The 19,867-nt window shown below is 33.6% G+C and overlaps 1 protein-coding gene across 1 annotated transcript in view; it reads right to left on the reverse strand.

Annotated features, from left to right (window-relative positions):
- LOC129225173 (proteolipid protein 2-like) overlaps positions 1-17,640 on the reverse strand; it is a 76,437-nt gene extending 58,797 nt beyond the window's left edge. Inside the window, exon 1 of the mRNA XM_054859738.1 lies at positions 17,510-17,640. Coding sequence (XP_054715713.1) covers positions 17,510-17,590 — 81 coding nt within the window. The 5' untranslated portion in view covers positions 17,591-17,640. The remainder of the gene's footprint in view (positions 1-17,509) is intronic.
- Between the last annotated feature and the right edge of the window lie 2,227 nt (positions 17,641-19,867).

Raw genomic sequence — 19,867 nt, forward strand, 5'->3', positions numbered from 1 at the left:
CTTTTTTTTGCTTTTTCATTCAAGTGTTAGAATCATTTCCTGTTAGCAGTCCTCGAAAGCGTTAGAACTTTCTTTTGGTTTTTTTATTTAACTGTTGAAAAACTTTATGTGCAGTTTCTTTTGTTACTCTTGATTAACGTTTATGAAACGATTTTGTTTTTCCGTAATTGTAATATCCCTGAATATTTTTGGCTCATCATTTAAATAATCCATAAGTACAGCTATGCTTCATTTTCGGAATACGTCAAGTTTTAGTAAATGTATAATTTCTCACATGTTTTAAATAATTACTCGTTTTTAAATTATAACGTATTTGTGACAGATCTTTGATACAAGTGAAGGGGTAGATATTTATTGTTTTATTAATTTTTAACATTACTTTTTGTAAAAAAAAAAACCCATCAGAACCCTGAATTTTTTCACATGTTTTTTAACGACTCCAGAGTTATTATTCATATTATTTATTTTATGATTCTTTAAGAAAACGATAAAGATTTCACCGGTTTGCAAAGTTTTTCATTTGCTTTTACCGCGCCCGTGGGTCAAAAGAGGTTGAGAAACACTGAGTTAGAGCACGATCAGATGAATTAACGCTATGAGCACTTCTTAACTATGTTGAAAACTCAGAAATATCATCAAATGCTGTAATTACATGTTTTAATCATTTCCAATACCGAGTTCAATGTGAAAAATGTCCAAAACGTAGAATATCATAGATCAAAACAAAACTAAAAAAAAAAAAAAAGGTACACAACTGTATTTAAAAACGCACACAATACGGGGGAGGGGGGAGGAGGATCTATAGTAAGGGTGCCATTTCTCTCTCCGAAGGATCCTTTTTTTCACTCCGGCTGTCTAGTTTTTAAAAGGTGCCTGTTTTTCACCCTATTTAGAGGTGCGATTTCGGCTCCGTATTGGGTGCCGCTGGTGAACAAGCGTTTCTCCCCTGAAAGGTGCCGAATGCATCCTGTAGTTTTAACAGTGATGATACACTAAATACTGTATTGAGTTGAGGAAAGCATTCGAACATGGAACTAAAAAGCTCATAACTCGTTTTTTATTCTACTTAGAAATTTCGAACAGGTGCCATCTTCAGCAGAAAAATCAGAGCTTTCGATGGATATATAATGTAAATATGTGCAAGTATTTTTTCATCCCAATATTGGAGAATTTATACAAAAATTGTGCTTTATTGCCCCCCCTAAGGGGGTTTTGCCCCCCATAACGCGACGAAAACTACCCTATGTGTTATTCTGATGCATAAGCTATATTATTGTAAAGTTTTACGAAAATCCGTTCAGTAGTTTTTGCGTGAAAGAGTAACAAACATCCATACATCCATCCATACATCCATACATCCATACAGACAAACTTTCGCATATATAATAGTAGTAAGATTAAAGTGCTGATCGAAAATATTGGATATATACATATAAATCAAAATATTCGGATATATATCAAAGTATCGGATATTTTCGAACTCTGATTAGAGGCCTCCACTCCTTCGTTGCTCCGATGCCTCCACACTTCCAAATCCGGCCCTGATTGCGTCGCTCAAATTTTGAAACAATTTTCACCCGTCATACCTTGACGGGAGATTTTCTAGTTAATAAAGAAAAACGAAAAAATATAAAAACTAACAAGTGAAGATGTCCAGTTTCATTGCGCATGATCTCAAGTTTTAAGCAATTTTTATATTTTCAAGTACCGGCAGTGCGTACCTGTTGAATCCCATCTCTTAACAACGCAATCTGTTTTCTCAATTTTCCACCCTTTTAACCGTCATCATCCCTTTTCCCTCTTCGCTCTATTTTCACTTCCATTATTCCGTAAATAGCATTTGTATGTCGCCATGGAAACGTCGCTGTTAATTACAGCGGCATGAATGCTCCTCAAACTAAAATATCGATTTAACACAGAAAAGACAAAACAATGCGATAACAACCGAAGCGTAGTTTTCATAGTTTATGTCATGGGATTTTGCAAAAGACAAATGGTTAATTTTAATTTTTTAAGAAGCTCGTTGTGATGTCTTAAACTGAAACTAATGACAGTATTAAAAAAAATAAATTAAAAAAAAATTAATTTGAATTTTGACATCTTGAATTCAAATTATGTTTTTCGCAATCACGAGTGTGTGTATGTAGGCGTGTGTGTTTGTGTGTGGCGGGTATGTGTGTGTGTGTGTAGGCATGTGTGTTTGTGTCTGTTACAGGCATGAATGTGTGGGTAGTTGTGTGTATATTTGTGTGTGTAGGCATGTGTGTTTGTGTCTGTTACAGGCATGAATGTGTGGGTAGTTGTGTGTATATTTGTGTGTGTGTATGTATGTGTATGTGTGTGTATGTGTGCGCGTGTGTGTAGTTGTGTATGTGTGCGCGTGTGTGTAGCTGTGTATGTGTGCGTGTAGTTGTGTATGTACGCGTGTGTGTGTAGTTGTGTATGTACGCGCGTGTGTGTAGTTGTGTATGTACGCGCGTGTGTGTAGTTGTGTATGTACGCGCGTGTGTGTAGAACATGGATGCAACGTGGAGACGGCTTTCGCTATAGGAGCAGCATCGTGAGGAGCCGGTCGACGGTGATGGTGCGGAGGGTGGCGGTGGGAAAATAAAATGATAGCACGCCAAAAACAGTCAAATGAAAGCAATAAGCAATCGTGATTGCTCAAAAAAACATGGTTTTTAATTCTAAATTTCACTGACGTTGGATCAAATCAAAAGGTGTGAAATACAATAAGTATCATAATTTCTTGATTAATGGTCAAAACAATAAAGATAACGCTAAATAAATATAATAACGATCAGAAATAGCAGTATATCTTTGTCTCTTTATATTTAGGTTAATTCTAAAGCAGCGAATAAAATTTAAACTAACGAGCTGATGTGAGCATCACTTGACCTTCCTTTTACACCTATTTAATACTAATAGTGCCTTATAATAAGCAAAGTAACACTTTAAAAATTATACAAAAAAGTAAAGATAAACTCATATTGGAATTAGTTAATCACAAAACGAAATAATAAAGCAAAAAATGAAAAAAATAAAAGTAAGAAATGTACGACGTTTACAAAAAATAATAGAAAAACCAAACCAATTTTAAGAAAGGAGTCCACACAGAAGAAAAATAGGGAATTGCAGTAAGATCAGGGTGGCCAGATTTAAAAACAGTAAATACGGGACAGACTACTAGGAGTGAAGGGGGGGGGGGTAATATTTTTGAGATTGAGGGCAATTACTGGATATGGTGCATTTTTAAGTGATGCTTTCCAACGTATAACGTCTCTTCATGATAAATCTGAAATATTCAATCGTATTCGTAATAAAGCATTAAATCTTACAAAATGTCGCCGATCAAAGTATAAAAATTGTTTCCATTGCGATTGACGATATATTTCCAATATTAGTCAATGAGCAAAGAGGAAGCAATCATTCGGCTCCTCATGGTTTGCCACCAAAACAAAAACCAATTAAAAATAATTTTTGTATTCGCTGCCACATGATTTTCTTATTGCTCTTTATTTCATTTTTTGTTTTACTTTATTTTTTCCCTTAAAATAATGTCTCGTTTTGTTAAATATTGTTAGTAGTTAGAATACGGGACTTTAGCCTTCCCGTATGGAAGTTCCCCGGGACGCGGGACAATTTTTTAAAATACGGGACTGTCCCTTGAAATCCGGGACGTCTAGCAACCCTGAGTAAGATCGTTAACTAAAAATTAGAACGGTTCCTCAGGATGTGGAAAGATTCCCAAAAATCAAGATCCAACGGATTGGGGCATTTTTGGATAATTTGATAAGAGTTAAAATCAAAAGAGTGATTCGATTCCCAACAGTGTTGGGCAATACTGGATTTATTCAGCTGTTGTTTTCTCACATAGCTTTGATGTTCTTTTAACCGAAATTTCAAAGAACGGCGGGTCTGTCCTATGTATCCGAGTCCGCAATTGCAAACAATTTTATAGATCCCACAACAATTAAGAGGATTAATAGAATCTTTAAGGGAAGAGAAAGAAAGTTTATTAATAGGAGAAAATACCATTTGGAATTTGAATCGCTTCAGAATCTTAGCAACTTGAAAACTAACACCAGGGAAGAAAGGCAGAACAACTAAATTCTTAGTGTTAAAAGTTCTATTAAGAACAAAATTTTGAGATTTTTTGCAAAGTTTTTTATAAATGGAATCAACTAAGGTGGGCGGATAGTCTCTATCAACAGCCACAGCTCTTAAATAGTTAAGTTCCGAATTAAGAAGCTTATAGGTGAAGACCAAATATTCATTGCACGATAAAAAAATGTGTTGAAAGCTGAATATTTTTGATTAGGAGGGTGAGACGATAATCTATGTGGGGGTAATGAAACAGCAAAAGGTTTGCGATAAACGGTAGTTTCAAAACCGGACTCAGTTCGAGAAACGAGAACATCCAGAAATGGAAGGCAATTATTCTGTTCTTTTTCAAGAGAATTGAATATGAGGATCAATGGAATTTAAAATAGATAAAGCATCATCAATGCTTAGTTGATCGTAATTCATAAGAACAAAACAGTCATCAACATAGCGAACATAGAATTGAAACTGTAGTTTCTGAACGTATCCAAGTGTTTTTTTTTTTTTTTTTTCACTCACAAATGTTCGATGTGTGCGCTTTTCGTAACGTTTTATGCAGATTAATTTTTCCAATATTGGCAATTTTAATGTGATTCAATGGTTTACTTTCGAAATATCGCCAATAGTGGCTAAAATAAAACCAGATTTAAAAAAACACCAAATTTGTCGCCAAGTTGGCGATAAAACTTGGCGACCAAAAGCTTGGCGATATCCAAGTGTTTGCCAAATTACAACACCACTTGAGTTTGTAGGGAATTAACAATCATTTCCCCCAAAAAAGGTATAAAAACCCTCTTGGGAACTTCCGAATGCAACCAAAAAGGGAGGTGCACAACTAGACTCTACTAGGAGTCTACGTACCAAATTTCAACTTTCTGGGACATACCGTTCTTGAGTTATGCGACATATATACGCACATCCGCTCATACATACATACAGTGGTCACGAGAAAACTCGTTGTAATTGACTCGGGGATCGTCAAAATGGATATTTCGGGTGTCTATACGTTCTTAGGCGATCCACGTGTGGTCGGGTTGAAAAAAAAAACTCAACATTCATTCGGGGGTGAGCAAAATGGAAATTAAGGCCAATTTTTGAGTGAACAATACTTCCTTTTTTGTAAAGTGAAGTAAAAATAGGCGGTATAGTATAGTAAAAGCTATTCCTACAAAGCTACACGTCGCTTATTTCTATTCTCAATTTTTTAATTTAAATTTTATTGCTTTACCAAAATATGAAGATATTGAGAATAACTGCAACTTTTGAATGGTGTAATCAAGAAATAATGTACTATATTTCACACTTTTTATTGCGAATCAAGCTCTTAGAAATAGTATTTAGAAACGAAAAACATTTTCTACATTTTATTTTAAACAAGTGGTACTCGCACGGCTTTGCCCGTAGAAGAAAATTTAAAAGTCATTTGGTTCGCCTGTATATTTACAAATAATGGATGACGAATTTCTCTCCAATTTGCTATGTTCATTTGCTTGCCCACGTTACGGTTCCACGTTATGATAATTTGGTAATTTACTCGTTCACGTTGTGATAATTTGCTCGGTAAAATTTTCTTTAAATTGGAGTAGAAAAAGAACAAAATCGAATTTTTGAAAAATCGCTTCGAGGTGCACATCCCTATGCTACAAACTAATTTTGTGCCAAATTTCATGAAAATCAGACGAATGGTCTAGGCTCGCAGAGATTCTGACAAACAGAGATACATACATCCAGACAGAGAGAGATACAGACTTCCAGACAAAGAGAGATCCAGACATCCAGACAGAGAGTGATCCAGATATCCAGACAGAGAGACTTTCAGCTTCATTCTTAGTAAAGATGTTTTTCGTTTTGAAATTTATTTGAGATGAAATTTTTTTAATTTCAATTACCTGCTACATATCCATATTACAAACAAAAAACTGTGTTGACTTTCATTTTAACATAAATGTGTTTCTTGTAAAGAGAAAAGCATATATTTACCGTTAATCTGCTCTAGATAATCTTGTATGTTCAAATTAAAAAGCAACGTTGAACTATCGAGAGAGAGAGAGAAAAGCTTTAAATAACGTTTTTAAACTGATGACTTTAATCAAAGAAAACTCCAAAAAACCTGCATTATTTGAAAAGTTTAAAGTTCCTAAAATGCACAGTATGTATTATGCTTGCTTAATCAGCTTGTTCAGTCTTTAAATTAGTTCGTAAATTATCAAATTTAACTTCATAATTACTGATATTGCTTTTAATTAAAAAGCGGAAGTAATTGGCAGATATTATGACAGACAAAAGAAACTTGAGAAATAGTCTTTGATAATAAAAAGGAAAAAAAAAATCTAATGGTGTCGTTTCCAAAATTTTAAAAGTATTTTTTTCTGAAAGAGCATGCCTAAAAACATAGGATCTGACCATTTTTCGAAAAATTTGTTTACGTTTAATATTTTTAAAAAATTACTTAGAGCGCTTTCATTGTTTACGGCTTCTGCCGATGACATCACAAACGATTAAATGCCATTCAGTGTTGCCATTCACAATGCAAAATAATTAACTCGCATCTATACTCACGTGTTTTGGCAACGATATGATTGATAGCAAGCGCAGAGCGCAATATTTAATTCGCTGCTTGATTATCATAACGTGGAAACGTAGTAGAAAAATGCGAAAAAGTGCATCATTCGTGACGTCATCAAGACCATACCTTGTTTGAAAAATCGGACATTTAAAAAAAAATAATTTAAAAAAAACTGTTGGGAAAATGATAGTATTTTCTGGGTGCATGTTATTATTTTTTTTTTTTTTTTACTCATTCTATTCATTTCAAGGACTAAAAGAAGTACTTTTGACTGAAGGAAACCACTCCATTGTGATTGTGAAAAACTAATTTTCGCAACCAAAGATTTCAGCTAAGTTTTGAAACATGATTTATTTTAGAAATTTTTTTTCAAAACTTTTTTTTCCTTATTTTCGAGTATCTATGTTCTTTAAGCTCGTGAATCCGTGTTTCTAAAACTTTTACACTGTATTCGCAACTTCAGAGCTAGAATACGCTACCTTGCGGTGATTTATAAAATTGTTGAAAAAGGTAAAACATTGCGTTCCACGTGTTCCATTTTGGACAAAACAAGTAGTTTGTAATGTGTATTTTTTTTTTATTTGCGTAATTCATTATTTGGAATCGTCATTCGTAACAGCGTAACATTAAAAATATCTGCTAAAAAACTGTGAGTACACATTTTATTTATCTTGTTCTGAGTGAATTTAAATAAATACTAGTTTTTCATTTCGATGAAAAAAAGCGGACTTAATAACACTAGCTGGACACTAGAGCCATGCTGAAAAATTATTGCTTTTTTTAAACCTAATTCCACATAATTGATTTAAATAACCTTGTTACTACAGCATCCAACTGAAATGGACAGTATGCGATAAATATTCTTGAAAATATTTATCTTTAATAATAATAAAGCGGAAAGTCTCTCTGTCTGCATGTGGAATGTCTGTAGTATGTGTGTGACGCGCATAGCGCCTAGACCGTTCGGCCGATTTTTATGAAATTTGGCACAAAGTTAGTTTGTAGCATGGGGGTGTGCACCTCGAAGCGATTTTTCGAAAATTCGATTTTATTCTTTTTCCATTTGAATTTTAAGAACATTTTCCGGAGCAAAATTATCATAAGATGGACGAGTAAATTACGAAATTATCATAACGTGGAATGGGAGAGCGAATGAATACAGACAATTGGCGAGAAATTCGTCATCTATTATTTGTAAATATACAGGCGAACCGAATGACCTTTTAATATTCAACTACGGGCAAAGCCGTGCGGGTACCACTAGTAAAAAATAAAAGCTTGGAATTTTTATCGCTAAAATAGTTCGCCAATTTTACTTTATTGCTCTGCAAAAGCTGTCATTATCGGTGGAAGAATTTCACCAAAAATCTGTTTATCGGGTTATGGTTTTAGTATTGTGTGAAAGAATAATGTATCTTGACAAGATTTCGATCCGTTAAATCATTTCCATGACGAATGAATTAAATGCATGATGATTTAAAACAGAATTGCCAGCATTTTGTAGTTGTTTCACACAGCAAGCATGAAAGGATTTTATCATTTAGTTGAGAAATGGAAGCATATGAAACAGTGAGAATTAAAATAAACCGATTCGAAGAAATAACTCAATTACATAAATAAAACGATTTGCGGCTGCTAAATAAAAGAATGAAATATCATCTCTCTTTTGATATTCTTTATCTTTATTATTATTATTATTATTACTAACAATTATTACTAATGATAAAGCTGAAAGTCTCTCTGTCTAGATGTCTGGATGTCTGTGATGCGCATAGCGCCTAGACCGTTCGGCCGATTTTCATGAAATTTGGCACAAAGTTAGTTTGTAGCATGGGGGTGTGCACCTCGAAGCGATTTTTCGAAAATTCGATGTGGTTCTTTTTTTATTCCAATTTTAAGAAAAAAAACTATCATAAATTGCGAAATTATAATAACGTGGAACCGTAACATGGGCACAAGCCAATTGGCGAGATACGAAATAATCATAACGTGGAACTGTAACGTCGGTACAAGCTAATTGGCGAGAAAATTCACCATACATTATTTGTAAATATACAAGCGAACCAAAAGACCTTCAATTTTTCTATTACGGGCGAAGCCGTGCGGGTGCCACTAGTCAATAATATAGTCATAGAAATAAATAATCTAGCATTGAATGTTACTCTTGACAGTCTTACGGTCACGTGTGTGCACTATATGTGACAAAAATGTCAACAAATGCCGGAAATGTCACGAAACTGGACATAATAAATACTAATGTATAGAAAAAAACAGTACAAAAAAAATGTTGTTCGAAGTGAACCAAAAATTTACGAGTATTGAATTCAACATCGTGAAAATGGCTGCTTCAGAACAACTTTCTGTGTGTTTTGTATTAATTTTTCACTTTCGTAATCCTTTTTGATTTCACATCTCTTTCTACATGGGTCATAATAATCAAAAGACTTTGAAAAATGTTTTCAAAAGGATGAAGAACAAAAAAAAAAAAAAAAAAAAAAAAAACCATAGATACTAACAAATTTTTTCTCATTTAATAAACTGAGAAGCAATTTATACGTTACGGCGTGCGTTTGTTTTACCTTTTTCATCTGCCATTTAACAGTGGCTGTAACGTCCCCTATAGTTTGTTGGAGTTTCGAATACATTTCAGTATGATTTCAGAATCAATATTCTGATGCTAAATACCATGCAGAAGGAACATAAATAGATGGGCAATTCCACGTCAAATCAATCAAAAAACATAATTTTTTGACCTCACCATTTCTGATTTTAACGAAAATTGGCGTGAGGTACACATATGACAAGATAAGTAATCCTGTCAATTTTTAGAATTCTACTTTAAAAATTTTACAAAATACAGGGCTGTTAAAAAAACTGAAAAAGTACGGAAAAAAACGAAAAGTTGTGATAAAAAAATAACTCCTAATTGTAGTAGAATAAAAACTTAAAAATCAATATAATTCTAAAGAATAGAGCTTTCTATTGATATAATACATGACTATCTCACAATAGGTTTAAGTTTCAAGGTCACTCACCATGACTTTTGAAACTGAATATCTCAAAATATATCCCCTTGGAATTTCTTCATAAAAATATATTTTATAGCTCTAACACTATTCTTCCACTACACCAAAAAGACTGGGATCGCAATGGCAAGGTACTGAAAAAAACTCAGGAATGTACACATGTTTTACACTGTGGAATTCCATTTGTCAGGTTATTTCCCTTGTTGACCCCTCCTCATCATTTCCGATTCTAACGAAATTTTGTGTGAAGGAGACATATAACAAGATAAATAATCCTGCCAATTTTCATTGCTCTACTTCAAAAGTTTTACCAAATACAGGACTGTTGAAAACTTAAAAAGTGCGAAATAAATTGAAAGCTGTGACATGCAAATGACTGTAACTTCTATCCAAATTATAGTAGAGTAAAAATTCAAAAGCCATTGCAAAGATAAAGAATAGAGCTTTTAATTGATATAAAACATGACTTTCTCACCACAGGTTTAAGTTTCAAGGTTATTCACCGTGACTTTTGATTTTGAATATATCAAACCGCGCCCAAGATTTTATTTTCAAGATTTGTTGCTAATTACAAATAAAGTTCTTTCATATTCTAGCTCAAATTTAAGAAATCTGTCGATTTGTCAAAATATGACGAATACGCCTACCCCCCCCCCCCCCCACAAAAAAAAAAAAAAATATTATTAGAGGTATAATTTAATATATCAAACAAAATGTGTAAACATTCCTGATTTTTTTTTTTTTTTTTTTTTTTTTTTTGCCGTCCCTTGCCATTGCGGTCTCAGCCTACGGTTTAGTGCAGTGGTGTTGGAGCTATTCGCAACTCCAGCGCTCGAATACGCTACCTTGCAGTGATTAACAATACTAAAGAAAAAGGTAAAACATTTCATTCCACGTGTTTTCTTTGGAGTAAATTACAGGCGTCAGACAGTTTGTGATGTGTGATGTAATGTAGTTTCAGAACAATAGAAAAGAAAGCTTCCCGCAAACACGATGAAAAATTAATGTCATTCACTAAGCGTCAAAGCAAGTTACGGCATTTGTTTGTTTACCTTTTTCATTCGCAACTCCAACGAACTATAGGGGGCACTGAAGTCACTGTCTAATGGCGGACTTAAAAACTAAAACAAACGCACATGGTAACGAAGAAAATGCTAAAAGTGTTGTGATTTTTGTTCGTACGTATGATTTTTTCGCTTTATTCTTTTTAAATTAATTTTCAAAGTCTTGTGGATATTCTGGTCCACGTAGAAAGAAATGAGAATTCAAGAAGCATTACTAAACGTCAAAATTTAATGCAAATTACGTAGTTCGTAGTTCTAAACAGCCATTTCCACGATGTTGAATTCGATATTTATCAATTCTTGATAAAACTAAATAATAATTGTGGCCTGACAAGAATAACAATTAACGCTAGACAATTTAATTATATGACATTACGAATTATTATCAAAAGAAGATACTTCTTTGCCTTGCTTGGCTAGCGCTAATTGTTTTGCATTTGTAGCCGAGTTATTTTTCTCAAATTGCCGAATTGGTTAATTTTAAATTTTTCTGTTTCGTATTTTTCTAATTTCTGCGTTATGATTTAATTATGTCATGCCATGCAAATCATCAACAACATTCTCACGGATAAATGGTGGCAGTTTTCTTTTCAATTTATCTAACATTATTTCTTTAAACTTATCGACTTCTGTAATCTTTCTACCATTTTATTCCACTCATGATGAAAAATAAATATGGTTTAACTGACATGCGAAATCTCTCGCCAAATGTTCTTTGCCCGCACAATACTAAAACTATAACCCTAAACTATAATCCCATTATTTTGGCGAGGAAAATTCTCAGCGTTAAACATTTTTCATTTCGTTCTACGATAATATATTCCAAGAAAATATTTTGCATACTGCGCATTCCAACTAAATGCTGCATTAAATTAGGTTGATTTAATTAATTATTTTTAAACTAGGCGGAGATGAAAGCCCTAATTCTTCTGCTAATGTAATTAAATCCTTCTTTCGAACTTAAGATTGAAAAAAAAACCCATTTCCTTACAAATTCACACAAAACAATTTAAAAAAAAAACTTACCTGGTATACCGTTATCCTCTTTCGAAAAAAAAGAAAAATGCATCGAACAGAGCAAATGCTAAGTTTGTTAACCCAGAGTTTTCTTGTTTTACGCTTTCGCCATTTACGACAATCATTACGCTTTTTAGAGGGAAATAATGAAAAGTAACATTATTTTGAGAAAATCGAGAATACCATTAAGGGACGAAACAATTTCTGTTGCTAAAAGCAATCTAAGGCACATCGAATGCGTTAATAAATACTCCTAACAAACTGCCTGTGTTTACGTCAACAGACACACATGGAACGCAATGTGGCAATGTTTTATTTTTTTCGGCAGTTTTGTAAATCACCGCAGGGTAGCGTATTCGAGCGCTGGAGTTGCGAATAAATAAAAAATCACTGTGTTTTTACATGCAAAAAAAGCAGACGAGAATATTTATTACCAGAAACACGATTTCTGAAAATAATGTTAAAAAATGGCAATGGATCGTATGACACGTTATCTATCAATAACAAAGAGATAAAGAGCCACAGCAAGAGTGAAATTAATGAGCAATTTTGATTCCTTAGAAACAAAGTTTGACTCATGCGTAATAAAAGAACACCGGTTTAAGTGTATTTTCGAAATAATTGAGTAATATAAACGGGAAACGCCTCAACCGTTTTCAACCAGTGGAATACAGGTTTGATAACATCGGAAAGCATCTTTTAATCGGCTCCGTTTTGAGTTCACCAGTTCAAGGCTCCTTCCAAACATAGAAATCTGAATTCAGCAATTAGCGAAAAGAAACCGCCATCTTTGTATTACAAAATTTATTCTTCTTAAACCCTTCATTTACCCGGCATTTTATTATATTTGAAAGTGAACGAATAAACCAACAGAGCAATCCTTTGTACAGAACTGGAACGTTACGCATCAAGATTCTTTTGTGTTCTATATGTGTTAAGAAAAAACAAGTCAAGCTCTATGAGTTGGATCTTTATCTGCTAAATGGAATTGTTTGTGGGCATATGAACCGTTTCCTGACCTGCATTTGTTTTTAGGGATTCTGCTCTACAGACCAACTTGAGTTTAAGTTCTATTAAACCTCGAAGTTGGAATTGTAAAATAAATGTAATCAGAGTTTGCGCGTACACGATTAAATTGATAGTTTTTGATTTTTTTTTTTTTTTTTTTTTTTGTAATTGTCACTTTAACTTCGACTCGCAAAATTTCGGATTTAAACGGAAACCCCGAATTAGAGCCGAAAATAGAATCGACTGAAATAGAAATGCACTGTAAGATAGAAACTTAGGGGGAGATAGGGACGTTGGACCGGTCTCAATTATTTTAATACACTACGTATTAATATTTTTCATTTTATTTTATGACCAACAAATAGCATTTATGGTCCTACAAATCCCATAATGAAATCACATGGTACAGTTATATTGAACAAATTTTATTCCAGAAAGTTATATCAGTAGTCCTGAGTAATTTTCAGAAAACTAACTTTTTTCTAAGAGTAAAATATGTAAAAAATGCTATAATAAAGTTCCTATATTAAGCTTTTTTTTTTTTTTGCCAAACAAGCATTCTACATAGAAATAAAATAAAACAAATAATTCATCAAAAGAAGAAAAAAGTATACTGTTACTTAAGATTATCTAATTTCATTTTTTATATTTCATTTTAGAACGCAAAGATATACTAACTTAAAACTGTCAATTTTATTGCACTTTTTCTTTGAAATATATGGTATTAGTATAACAGGATTCTTAGCTTTTTGTAATTGTTTCAAGCAATGCAATAAAGAAAAAAAGAGCTCCACCCCCAGCAAATATTGATGTAACTGTGTATAAAAGTAACATATGGGGGGGGGGGGAATTATCCTTCCAAAACTCAGTCCAATAAAAGTGTTACTTCCAAAGCTCAAGAAGTAGCACTTTTATATTCCCAGATATCATTATTCAATAACTGATTTTTCTTTAGATTTCAAAAAATAATTGTGCACTAATGGTGAATGCTTATTGCTGTTTTTAAATAAAGATGATCAATTAAAATCAATTTAATGTGTTATTTGATCTTTAAACTTTTTTTTTTCACTCTACCCACAACATAGAATAAGGTAGTTACAAAGTTTGATAGTATTTATCACTAAAATTATAACAAATGTTGTTCTAGTTATGCGGTCCAACATGCCCACCAGGCGGACCATCGTGTCACTTTACGAGGTTCCGTTAAAAAAATAATGTAAAGAAAGTTTATCAAATTCAACGCTTCCAAAAAAAACTGTGGTGTTGAGAAGTGTTTAGTGAAACTTATTGTAGAAAATCGAACTACTCATTATATTTTTTGATGGGATAAAAAATAATAAGTAAAAAAGCGGACCAACGTGCTCCACCTCCCCTTATCTAACTGAACGACTCCAAGATTAAATGATACAGCACTAAAGAAATTTCTTTTTACAAGAAATTTCACAGAATGAAAATCATAATTTTATTATCAGGGTTGTTTGCTTTAAAGCACTGTTACAAATCCTGTAAATAGTAATTATTGTAGTAACGTAACCTGTAAATAGTTTCCCGTAATGAATATACACCCCCTTAACATTCGGCCGAAGTATACAACCCCCCTATTCTTTTTTTCTTCTTTCATTCACTGATTTTATCAATGAAAGTGTAGTTGCAGAACGTTGTAGCATTTTCTGGAATCTTTGAGATTTCTTTTCGGTGTGTATATAAGCCGTTAGCGATGGATAAAAAGTTTAGTTTCGATTGAGATTTCGAACTGAGAGCGTATTTGCTCTGTTTATAGCGAGGCATTTCGCTGTGTTGTTTTCGTATTTGGAAGTAAATACGTGTGTAAACGTTGAGTTTACGGTGTTGTGTGATAATTGCTTAATTGCTGATGAATAATTTAGCAGTTGTTGACGATCTTTCCTGTACATAGTGTAAATAAATTTCCCGTATTTTTAATCAAGAACTCTGTCTTCATTTCAAGAAAGTAGAAGTCGCGCCGGATCCGTTACAGCACGTTGGTTTGTTTGAACCGTGCTTAAACCAAATGGATTTTTTTTAAAAACCATCCTTTTTTTTGAACAATCATTAATTTGTTTTCTTAAGCAATCAAATCTTTCCCCCCTAAATGTTTTTATGAATTGAACACATGATTGGAAAATGTAAAATTCAGTTTATGCACAGTAACCAGCAAAGCTTTGGAGATAACTAACAGATTAATGAATTTGCAAAATTGTGTTTTTGAATGTAATGCAAGTTTTCTGAATTTTCTTCTTTTTTCTTTTTTTTCAAGACAACATTTCAAATCAATGCAACTTTTCTTTTTATGTACATAAACGTACATCGTATACACAGTGGCGGCTCGTGCCATAAAAAAGTGAGGGGGGTCATGGGCGCACTTGCCCCCCCCCCCCCGGTTTTGAAAGGAAAAAATAATTTTAAAAAGTTTTTTTTTAATATTTTAACTTTCCTAAAATAAATATTTGTGTTAAATAGAGAAAATTAAATTTATTTTAAACTCTATTCCGCTAATTACTTGAAGACAAACAGTCAAGAAAAGAGCGAACTGTCTAACCTTGTGCAAATGAAGGGTTCAATGCGTTGGTATTGAGGGAGAAAAAAAGAACAGATAATCCGCGGCGGCGTATAATCCGTACCTCATTACTTTTACACCTTTTTAACACATAATCCGTGGATTATGCGCAGGAAAAGACCACAATCCATTTTTTTTTTATTTCAAGCACGTACGCACAAAAAAAGGGGAAATAAATAAAAATATAAATTATTGTCTGAAAATAGTGAGGGGCCCAGGCACCCTCCGGCCCCTCCTACGAGCCACCACTGCGTATACATTTTAATTTTTAACTGTTGCATGCAGTTAAATTTTTACCTGATATAACTTTTTTCCAGGGGGAAAAAAGGGGTAATTCATGTGAACATCTCTTTTACAAAAACAAAGAAAATTCACAAAATAGGATCCCAAAAATAAATAAATAAATAAATAAATAAATAAATAAAACCTGGATCGACTCCTGTTTTTACGTCATGTATCAATGAAAGTCCATTTGCTAGAGGAGTTAATTACTAATTTTCACGACGAAGTCATTATTGAAATGTATTTAAAGGATGCGTATGACGCGTAAGGAAGTGTATTTTAGTTGCGAAAAAATCTCTGGGAGAGAAGAACGAAACTGTAATATGTGCCGAAGAAACCGGAAAACCGTTGCAATAGAAAAACAAAACAAAACAAAAAAACAGTAAAAGCTCGAAAGCCAACACCCCAATCGAATCATCAACAAGTTGATGGTAATAACAACCCACGCGCAAACACAGGCTGACGTATAAGGCCACAAAAGGCTGTCATGTAATCCCCGAAAGCAGATGGTTTCGAATACTACTTCCCAAAACAATGAATTCCCGCGAGTAGGAAATAACTTCATCGGATGGTCGAAATAAAAAACATCACAATTTGGCACGGAATCTAACAAATCAACTTATATGATAGCGCTTTAAAAACAAAAGACCTTGGTTGCTCGTTTTTATCTCCTATAAATTAAATTGAGCAATAAACCTCGACAAGGAACGTCATTATGAAAATGAAGTGACAGCTTGAAATCGTAACTGTCGTTGCGTAATTACTCTAATCAGTTTAGCGCATTTGAATGGTTGATAAATTAGTTAAAGTATAACACTGGAAAAGACTAGTGTATCTAGTGATTAAATCACATAAAAATAAATAATTTATGGGGCTACCCCATATAATATTTGTTTTTTAAAATTACTGTCTCTCACACATTTGAAACAAGATAAAGGGACCTGAAATCCCAAAATCTACAACCAATTCGAAGAATAGATAATCACTGAAACGGCAGAACTGTTATGAAATCTCAAAAAGAAATTCCGATACGCTGTCAATTTACATTTTATTCAAAGTGCTATTCGTATTTTTTTTTTCTGAATTATTTTTTTGTGTTTTCTTGCAATATTCATAAAACTTAAAACATTTTAGATTAAATCGGAGTCGGCTCTAGGGGGTGAGAAGCAAGCTGATGCCATTGCGCCGAGCCGCAACTTCCGGGAGGCGGCAAATTCACCCTACTTTCTGTGTTTTTTTCGTTGAAAATCGATATAAAAATCTCGGAGGAAGATGGGTAAGAAGGGCAGTTCCAATATTTGCCCCGGAGAAGTCAAAGATCCGGAACTGAACTGGACTAAATATTTAACAGAACAAAGTTTATTCGGCAGCAAAAATTTAAATCTCAGAATTACATCACTAATAAAAAATTAAAACATTATTCTAATAAATAAATAAGTAAAATAAGGAACAAATAGTTTATTTATCTCTTCGTTTCAGTTTTGGTTTCCTTGTTGATAATAAATAAGTAAAAAATAAATGAATCTTCGGAATAAAATAATTAATTTATCCTTTTATTGCATTTTTACTCGCATCAGAAAAAATACAAAAAACTGGTGTATTATATCTAGCAAAAACATGAAAATAAAATGATAATAAATGAGTCAATTAGACAAAAAAAAATCGTAATGAAATACTTGATTTCTCGTTTCTTTTCATTTTTTTGGCTTTCTTATCTCCGTTAGAATAACAGAAAAATTCACATGATTTTCGGAATTTTTTGAATTTTTGAACAAATACTAATAAGGCGTTTTTTTTTTATTTATATTTTACGTCAAGTTTTAAATAAAACTAACTGCTTTACTTTAGAAAAAAGAATCTCACTCACTGCTTCGAAAATCCTCAATATTCCAGCTTTACTTTTGAGGTAATCCTTGTTTAAAGATATTGTTGGATTTGGATTCGACATCTTGTCAAGGAATAACAGTTCACGGACAACCCTCCCGCAACGAAACTTGTTCTGCGTGTGGCCGCAGATGAATTTAGAATTTAGCTCAAAGCGCGTTTATGGCGACATAATTGGCGCAAAAGCAACAGGTAATATCGCCAAAAGTCGAACGTTAGCAAAGGTGAAGCGAAAAAGATTGGCGTTTTATCACTTTTCTTCACTACGTTGCAAAATCATAAGACACGTTTAGGACTTTTAATTTCAAAACGAAAAGATGTGCGGGAGCAGACGGGGACCGATTAGCCTCTGAAGCTCCGTCTCATTTCCAGGAGCGTAACTATGAGGCTAGCGCCCTTGGCGAAATAAAGAAATTGCGCCCCTCCCCCAGGGTCGCCCACGTGGGAAGTCATCGGAGGTCATTTTGACCTCCAAAAAAATTTCTTTTGTTGAAACGCCGCCCCCCTGGCTGCTGCGCCCCTGGCGAGAGCAACTCCTGCCAACCCCTAGTTACGCTATTGCTCATTTCGACCCCTTCAGTTTTTCCTTTGGGAAATTTTTCTGATCTAGGTCAAACACTTTTTCGCGGTCCCCTGCAGTCAAATCATACAATTTTAACCATTGGCTAAAACAATTTTAACTATTTTGGGAGGGGGGAAGGAGACTAAAAGCGGAGGTACTAGGCCACGGCCTAGTTGGTCTATTCAGTTTTCTTCTAGCTTTGGCATAGTAATCAGGAATCAGACCCTGTCTAAGCGTGCACACTGAAACAAAACTAACGTGCTAAAAGTATTATAACCGAAAGTAATCCAGAAGATCAAAAGTCCTCCCCCTTCCCAACATATAGATATTTTGTGATTACATATGTTTGGATAGAGCAATTTTCAGTGAATGCGGGATGCATCAGTTGAGGACGTATCAGATTTATCACTTCACAAAATTAGTTAAACGTTATAATAATCTTACTACTATTATATGTGCGGAAGTCTGTCTGTATGGATGTATGGATGTTTGTTACTCTTTCACGCAAAAACTACTGAATGGATTTTGATGAAACTTTACAATAATATAGTTTATGCATCAGAATAACACATAGGGTAGCTTTCACCCCTTATGGGGGGCGAAACCCCCTAGAGGCAATAAAACCCAATTTTCGTATAAATTCTCTAATATGAGGATGAAAAAATACTTGCACATATTAACATTATATGTCCATCGAAAGCTCTGATTTTTCTGCTGAAGATGGCACCTGTTCCAAATTTCTAAGTAGAATAAAAAACGAATTATGAGCTTTTTAGTTCCATGTTCGAAGGCTTTCCTCAACACAATATAGTATTTACGGTATCATCTCAACTCCCTGTCGGTAGCGACAATTGTTGTAGTATTGTTGACTATTTTTGTTTTTCGTCTGACTGTTCAAGGCTTTTCTCAAGTTAAATTTTAAAGTAAGATTTTTTGCACAAGATAGGCAAATAATACATGGATTTGGCTGATTATTTTCCAGTTTTACGCAACTTTGAGGCAATTAATGTTTTTTTTTTTTTTTTTCAAAATTTATTTGTAACAAGTCGTGGTCTTATGACGTCACAAATGATACAATTTGGCGCATCTTTTTACCAGGTTTCCACGTTAGGATAATCAAGAAACGACTTAAATATTGCGCTCTACGCTGGCTATCAACCATATCGTTTCTAATACACGTGAGTAAAGATGCGAATTAAATATTTCTTCTGTGAATGGCAACTCTGAATAACATTTCATCATTTGTGATGTCATCGGCTGAAGCATAAAGAACAAAAACTCACCGATTTAAGTATGTTTTTAAAAATATTAAACTTACACAAATTATTTAAAAAATGGTCAGATTCTATGTTTTAAGCATGCTCTTTTAGAAAAAAAAATACTTTTAAAATTTTCGAAACGACCCCATTGTCAAAAAATATGATTTTTTTTTCAAATTATTTAAAAAATGGTTAAAACCCATGTGTTTAAGCATGTCACATAAGTAACGGGAAAATAAAAAAGTTGGAAATAGTTAAACTCATACAAATTTTTACGAATATTCATTTATGAATATGGTCGAATTTCGACCACTGGGCGAACACTAGTAAGAAATAAAAAGAGCTTTTTAAAGATAGTTTTACGCTCTTTAATTCGTAAATTAACAATTTCGTTAAGTAAATAGTTTTTGAGATATATGACGAAAACTGAAAAAATTCACCTAAAATCCTACGTGGCGCTGCGAGCTCCCCCCTCCCCCCCCCCCCCCCCGGGCACCGGCGACTTTTAGTATGTTCAGAG

The sequence above is a fragment of the Uloborus diversus genome, chromosome 6, assembly GCF_026930045.1.
Source record: "Uloborus diversus isolate 005 chromosome 6, Udiv.v.3.1, whole genome shotgun sequence".
In the NCBI taxonomy this organism is placed as follows: domain Eukaryota; kingdom Metazoa; phylum Arthropoda; class Arachnida; order Araneae; family Uloboridae; genus Uloborus; species Uloborus diversus.